General features: G+C 41.5%; 1 protein-coding gene across 1 annotated transcript; it reads left to right on the top strand.

Annotated features, from left to right (window-relative positions):
• The first annotated feature begins 1,942 nt into the window (after window positions 1-1,942).
• Window positions 1,943-7,800, top strand: LOC123401947 (ABC transporter B family member 14-like). The gene is made up of 8 exons (XM_045095812.1): window positions 1,943-2,125; window positions 2,239-2,439; window positions 2,523-2,782; window positions 2,909-3,222; window positions 4,165-4,424; window positions 4,702-5,054; window positions 5,293-5,702; window positions 5,819-7,800. Exons 1-8 carry the CDS (start codon window positions 1,964-1,966, stop codon window positions 7,309-7,311), a joined length of 3,453 nt encoding a protein of 1,150 aa, XP_044951747.1. The 5' UTR covers window positions 1,943-1,963; the 3' UTR covers window positions 7,312-7,800.
• The last annotated feature ends 85 nt before the right edge of the window (window positions 7,801-7,885 follow it).

Below are 7,885 nucleotides of genomic sequence, written 5' to 3'. Positions count from 1 at the left end.
TGATACATCATGCTAATGTTCATTTGGGGAAATAAACTAATGTTATTTGGTTTCATGCTCTAGCAGCCCAACATATAAACCTTGAGAGTAACAGGGTTTTGTCCTACCTTGTACCTGGAACCAAGCTATGGTTACTATATATCACTCGTGTTTCTGCTACTCTTCTGCAAACTAGTGCAGGACTCACAAGAACAAAGGCATTCATGGAAGAAACGGACTGCCCAGTCGAATCATTCAAACCCGAGGATGACAAGAAAAGCACACCACCAGAAATAGCAGTTGCTGATGAACCGTTCCCATTCTTCGGCCTGCTTTGCTACGCCGATGCGCTCGATTGGCTGCTCATGGTATCAGGGTCAATTGGGTCCTTCGTACACGGCATGGCACCTGCAATGTCATATTACATACTTGGCAAAGCTGTCGATATGTTCGGGGACAACATAGGCAATCGGGAGGCAATTGTCCATGAACTTACTAAGGTTAATTTTCTATCCAAAATATTCAAGTCCATGATAAAGACATCATTAGATTTTAAAGTGTTTATGTTTGATTTTATTAAGGTTAAGAAAGCTGTTGGCTATGTCACTGACGGTGTATATTCTTGTTGTTCTGATTTGTAGTTACTTCCATATATGTGGTCCTTGGCAATTGTTACACTTCCTGCTGGAATGATTGGTGAGTACACCTCTTCTAACCTTGCTAGTTTTCCCAGTGTAAACAAAATTATGAAAGTTATAAGGTATTACTTATGCCCTAAAGGAATCAATGGAAGTCCAAAGATTACAATGAACTAAACTACAACAAAGCCTTTAGTCCCAAACAAGTTGGGGTAGGCTTACAATGAACTAAACTGTTTCACAGTTATGAGAGTACTAAAGAATACTAGAATTACTTCAAGTCAACATGGTAGCACAATATAAGTGCATGCTTATTATATACTCCGTGTTAAGGTAATGAACATTTGGGACAAAAGAAACATGAAGCCTAGTTACAGTGAAAACTTCTGTATATGAATATAAGTTATTTATAAAATACAAAATGTGCATAACATCCAGATTTCAGTCAATTTCAATGGGGCCTAAGTCACCCTCTGCATGGCACTACTTAATTTGCATGCAAGTATGGCCTACTTGTAATCCAGGGTTTGAGAAACTTGGTACCAAGCACCTTTGAGTTAAAATTAGGCCAAAATGCTGAATTGAGAGGATTATTTGAAAGCTAGTTTTCACTGAAATTATGGAAATTTAGCTGATTTCAGCGGCCCCTGCAATATTTACACAAACGTAAAAAAAGTCGGTGATAACCAATTTCGGGCAGATTGAAATGTAACTAAATATTTGTCAATTAAAAAAAATTAGGTGGTTCGGCTGAATTTGAAATTTCAGTGATTTTAGTGGTTGCCAGAATTGGTGTAAAAGGCAAAGTTTTGAACCCTTGAAGCTGGCTAGAATTTTATTATTTTGTGTTGATACCTCAATCAAACATTTTATAATAGCCACCTGACAATAGCTGGGCATAAAATATCATGTAAAGTTCAGAAGAACAGCAGCACATCAGAACCCAAAGAAATGTGCACAGAAAACAATCCTTATGATAATAAGAGAGGATTTTTTTTTTGACACAGAATAAGAGGGGAATTTCATAATAGCACCGATCTCTATTTAACTACTACTCCCTCCGTTCCTAAATATAAGACCTTTTAGATATTGCATTATGAACTACATACGGATGTACATAGACATATTTTAGAATGTAGATTCACTCATTTTGCTCCGTATGTAGTCTGCTAGTGTAATCTCTAAAAGGTCTTATATTTTGAAACGGAGGGAGTATTATTTAACTCTTCGTGCATGAACAAGAAAACACCACGTGATGGAAACACAAATAATATGAAATAGCATCAGTATATTGCAATAAACTGTCTTACCTTTCGGTCACAAGTGCTGCAGAAATTGCATGTTGGATGTACACAAGTCAGAGACAAATGACACGCATGCAGATGGCATATCTGGGATCAGTACTCAGTCAAGATGTCGGAGCTTTTGACACTGACTTAACCACCGCGAACATCATGGCCGGAGCAACTAATCACATGAGCGTCATAAAAGATGCAATTGGAGAGAAGGTATCAGTTTGCATATTATAACATTCACTGTATGTTTGGTATTCGAAAGAGAAGCAAAAAGTATTGTTTTATGGTAACAAATTATGAACAGTATCTTACTTATTTTTCCTCAGATGGGTCACTTTATTTCTAATTTCTCCACATTCCTAGTCGCTGTCATTGTTGCTTTTGTGTGCTGCTGGGAGGTGGGTACGCTCTCTCTGTTAGTTGTTCCGATGCTTCTTGTGGTTGGAGCAACATATGCTAAAACGATGATTGGCATGTCGATGACAAGGACAGCTTTCGTCTCTGAAACAACCACTGTTGTTGAACAGGTACCTACACAATGACAGTTTTGCTAGAAGTAGGTTACCATATTAAATGTATATTATAATTTATAACACATATATTTGTGCAGACTCTTTCACATATCAAGACTGTCTTCTCATTTGTTGGAGAAAACTCAGCGATGAAATCCTTCGTGAAATGCATGGACAAGCAATACAAGCTAAGCAAGAAAGAGGCATTCATTAAAGGACTAGGTTTGGGAATGTTACAGATTGCAACCTTCTGTTCGTACTCATTGACAATCTATGTTGGAGCAGTAGCAGTAACTAGAAGATCCGCAAAAGCGGGTGAGACAATTGCGGCTGTTATTAACATCCTCTCCGGTGCAATGTAATACTAAGAACTATCTTTCTAGCAATTTATCATAATGGCATGGTTGTCCTAAATTTCTGTTCGTCCAAGATAATTATCCTGCGGAGTAATCAGTGCTGATACTTTTGTTATGTTTGATTTCAGATATCTCTCAAATGCAGCGCCAGACCTCCAGATCTTCAGTCAAGCAAAAGCTGCTGGTAAAGAAGTGTTTAAGGTTATCAAAAGAAATCCAGTGATAAGTTCTGAATCAAATGGAAGAATATTGGAGAAGGTCATTGGTGACATTGAAATACGAGAGGTGCATTTCACATATCCATCCCGTGAAGACAATCCAATTCTCCAAGGTTTCTCACTGGCTGTACCAGCAGGCAAAATTATGGCTCTTGTCGGGAGTAGTGGATGTGGGAAGAGCACTGTGATTTCTTTGGTTCAGAGATTCTACGATGCTATGTCAGGTACACGTCTAGGACATATCCCTAACACCGCACAAACTTTAGCTGAGGTGTGTATATTCTTCATATAGTTTGCTTGGCTGTATTCAGCAGTGCTTGATTTTACAACTTCAGACTGCATTCTTGACATAATAAAGTTGCAAGAGTATCTTTTGTCACAGGGAACTCTTGCAATCCCCCTTTTGCTATGAAAACGCCGTTTTCTGTTGTGCACTTATTCTAGCATACCCTATTTTGTTTCTGCCACTTCCATGTGGTTAAAGGGGTTTGATCATTAAGCAAAATAGATGAGCGGAGAGAAATACCAGAGATCATTACAAGCTTAGAAATTATAAAACAAGAACAGAAAAAAAAATTCAAAACAAATAGTGAGCCACTGAATCATTTTGAAGCAAAGATGTAAATTTTTTTTAAAAAAAAGTTAAAACAGTAAATTCTAAGGTTCCCATAAACCTTAAAAATATCGGTATGTTTCGATATTGTAAATATTTTGATGAGAAATCCTCGTGTAAAAATTTAGAAAAAAGTTAACCTTTTTTGCACCATCTTTAATAAATCCTGTAATAAAACATTTCTAAATTTTCTAACTGGTTCAAAAGTGATCCATTATTTCCCCGTCTTTCTAGTACTTTAATTTACCATTTCTTAATTTATATTATATTTTGCTTTTTTAATAAAAAGAACATTTTTTTGATATTTTCCTAATGGTCAAACCCCGTTGAACATACTTAAGTTGTCACAAACGCAGTATGATGCCAGAATATAGGAAATAAGGAGAAGATCGTTTTAGAACGCGGAAATGTTATTGAAAGATTTTGCAGTGAAAAAAGAAAATAATCATATTATATTCTATACCAGAAGTTAAATAATATGTTGACATGTCAAACAGAACCAACTGTTCCAAGAAAGGAAAATTCGAATGATGGATACAAAGTAAATTTTCAGATTTTAGTTGTGTTTGTAATATGGTGTGGAATGCAGGTGACATATTAATTGACGGTAAAAACATTAAGGAACTTGATCTGAAGTCCCTGAGGAGAAATATAGGTTCAGTGTCTCAAGAACCATCACTCTTTTCTGGTACTATTTCTGATAATTTGAGAATCGGCAAAATGGATGCAACTGATGAAGAGGTCATTGAAGCAGCAAAAACAGCTAATGTGCACACTTTTATTTCCAAGCTTCCAAACCAATACTCAACTGAGGTAAGAATTTATTTTCACATAGCAAGGATAGTAAGAATTTCACAAGCCTCTCTTTTATTCTATGTTCGTGAATCAAACTAAGTCAAGCTATTAATTTTAATAGTCTTACGGAAATGCAGTTTAAATCTCAAGTTGGGCACTCCGTTGTCCCTATCCCTGGGTAGTCCATAGAGAGCAGCGATTTGTTGCGTAAAGGATAGCTAATTTTCTAGACAAATTAGTTAGATACCAAATCTATATAATAGTGAGCATTACCCCTATTCATGGATTACTTCAGGTAGGAGAAAGAGGTGTGCAACTATCAGGAGGCCAGAAGCAGAGAATAGCTATTGCGAGGGCTATTCTAAAAAATCCTCCAATTCTTCTGCTTGATGAAGCCACAAGTGCACTTGATTCAGAATCCGAGAAGTTAGTTCAGGATGCTCTTGACAGAGCTATGCAAGGGAGGACTGTTATCTTGATTGCCCACAGAATATCAACAATTATAAACGCGGACAAGATTGTTGTTGTAGAGAATGGAAGAGTAGTTCATTCTGGAACTCACAAAGAATTGTTGGAGAAAAGTGCATTCTATTCGAGTGTATGCAACATGCAGAATCTAGAGAAGGAATCTGGCAAGACTGGAGAAAGGTAAATGTAATCAATTGCACGCTTCTTTTTACACTGTATAATTATGAAATCCATCATCACATTGTCATGTGCAAATCGATAAGTAATAGATTACCATGCGTGCCAGGAGATGAGTCAGGGCTGTGCTGAAAATATGTTTTTTTAAAGTGGACCGATGATAAGTACAGTAGTACCTAATTTGAGTACTTATAATAAGGGTAACAGCTCACGCACTAGTTTATATTGGTTGGTAAAGCAGAATCACGGAGCAAGACGAAGAAGAACAAGACAACAAGCTATCTTTTGCTGCAGATGATGAAGAGAAGAGAACAGAACTGACCTCAAAGCAACCGAAGCAAGGGATCCGAAAGAGAACATCTGCTTTCTACAGAATATTTCTTGGAACTTTTAAAGTCGTGCCCGGAAAAGTTCTGCTGGGTTCTACAGCAGCAGCAATCTCTGGGATCTCGAGGCCTATATTTGCTTTCTTCATTATAACTGTTGCCATGGCATACCTGGAGACAGACGCGGAGAGAATAGTTGGCAAATACTCGGTAATTTTGTTCCTAGTTGGGTTCTTAACATTCTTCAGTAACATCTTTCAGCACTATATCTATGGCCTGGTCGGTGAAAGGGCGATGAATAGCCTAAGGGAGGCCCTCTTTTCAGGTATGACACACAAACATAGAATTTTGGCTCTCACACAAGTTGCGTTTGGCACAGTACAGAATTATGTGGGCCATCATTGTTTCTAGCATAACATCATTTCTCTTTGCTAAACGCAGTCGCTCTTCGGAGCGAAGTAGGTTGGTTCGAAGAACCCGGGAACAGCGTCGGCTTCCTGACCTCACGTGTCGTCAGTGACACCTCCATGATCAAAACGGTTATATCTGACCGGATGTCCGTCATCGTTCAATGCATCTCTTCGATCCTGATAGCAACGGTGTTAAGCACAGCAGTGAACTGGAGGATGGCTCTAGCCGTATATGCTATGATGCCATGCCACCTAATCGCGGGCCTCGTACAAGTCAGGTCAGCGAAAGGCTTTGCCACTGACATCTCCACTTCCCACCAGAAGCTCATCTCACTCACTTCAGAGGCCGTCAGCAACATCCGCACCGTGGCGTCTTTCGTTCAGGAAGAGGAAGTACTCAGGAAAGCGGACTTGGCGCTTCAAGAACCGATGCAGACAATCAGGATGGAGAGCATCAAGTATGGGGCGTTGCAGGGGGTTGCTCTCTGCCTATGGCACATGACGCACGCCATCCAGTTGAGCTGCAGCATCGCGCTGATCGGCAAGGGACTAGCAACTTTTGAAAACTGTGTGCGGTCATACCAGACATTCGCCCTGACGGTGCCTTCCATCACGGAGCTATGGTCCTTGATCCCTATGGTCATGTCGGCGCTCGCGGTACTGGACCCTGCGCTCGACATTCTTGACAGAGAAACACAGATGGTGCCGGATGTACCAAAAGCGTCTCATGATGAACAAGACAGAATTGTGGGTGGCATCGCGTTTGAAGATGTCAGCTTCAGCTATCCCTCCAGAGCAAAAGTTACCATACTGGATGGCTTCAGTCTCGCCATTGAGCCAGGCCAGAGGGTCGCCTTGGTCGGCCCGAGCGGCGCCGGGAAATCCACGGTGTTCGCGCTCCTGCTAAGGTTCTACGAGCCTAGCCAAGGAAGAGTGCTCGTGGACAGCAAGGACATCAGAGACTACAACCTGAAGTGGCTGAGGAGGCAGATAGGGCTGGTCCAGCAGGAGCCGATCCTGTTCAACCTGTCCATCAGGGAGAACATCAGCTACGGCAACGAAGGCGCGTCGGAGGCGGAGATAGTGCAGGCCGCGACGGAGGCCAACATCCACGAGTTCATCAGCGGCCTGTCGGCAGGGTATGGCACCGTGGTCGGGGACAAAGGGAGCCAGCTCTCCGGGGGGCAGAAGCAGAGGATCGCCATCGCCAGGACCATACTGAAGAAGCCTGCCATACTGCTGCTGGACGAGGCGACCAGCGCCCTGGACGGCGAGTCCGAGAGGGTGGTGATGAGCTCCCTGGCAGCAAAAGGGTGGGGAAACAACGGCGGCGAGCCCTCGCCGAGCATGATCACAAGCATCACGATCGCGCACCGGCTGTCCACGGTCGCGGGCGCGGACATGATCGTCGTGATGGAGAAAGGCGCGGTGGTCGAGATGGGCTGCCATGAGACGCTGGTCTCTGCAAGCAATGGTGTTTACTCGCGGATGTACCGTGTGCAGGTCAAAGGGGCAAAAGACTGATTTTCTTTTCATGGTTGGTTCTCTGACATGGCTGCGGGGTTAAGAATGTGAGCACCATTTGCTTCGTTTCAGTTTTGTCTTGATGGGAAATATTGCAGCTGTCTGCACTCTGCACTGGATAATCTAATTGTCACCTAGAGGGTGAATGCTATACTTCGCTGTCTTCGACCAAAAACGAAATGTGGATTACTACAACTACTAACATCAGGCGGTTCTGCTGCTTCCCCCGTGTTTCCCTGTATTTTTTGCCGACTCATATATTTACCGTGTCAAAAGTTCAGGCGGTGCAATGTAAAGTTCAGGTGGGCAGCTTGGCCCCCTAGGCCTTTCGTAAAACAGAACTACAAATTACATCCAAACTCCAAGAGGGTATTTTATTTTGCAAGGCAGTGAAGGCATTATAGAGTCCAGTTATATTCCACATACTTTTCCAATATGGCAATTTTTTAGCTTCGCAGGGATACCATTCTCTTACACTTCTCTGATATGGCAAATTTAAGAGTTTAGCTTGGGATACCATTCTCTGACAACTGTTATATTCCGCGCACTATGGGATAAGGGACTATGTGGTGAA

Source organism: Hordeum vulgare, chromosome 6H (assembly GCF_904849725.1).
Source record: "Hordeum vulgare subsp. vulgare chromosome 6H, MorexV3_pseudomolecules_assembly, whole genome shotgun sequence".
Lineage (NCBI taxonomy): Eukaryota > Viridiplantae > Streptophyta > Magnoliopsida > Poales > Poaceae > Hordeum > Hordeum vulgare.
Note: the sequence above shows the minus strand (reverse complement) of the source record. Positions and strands in the feature narration are given on the sequence as shown.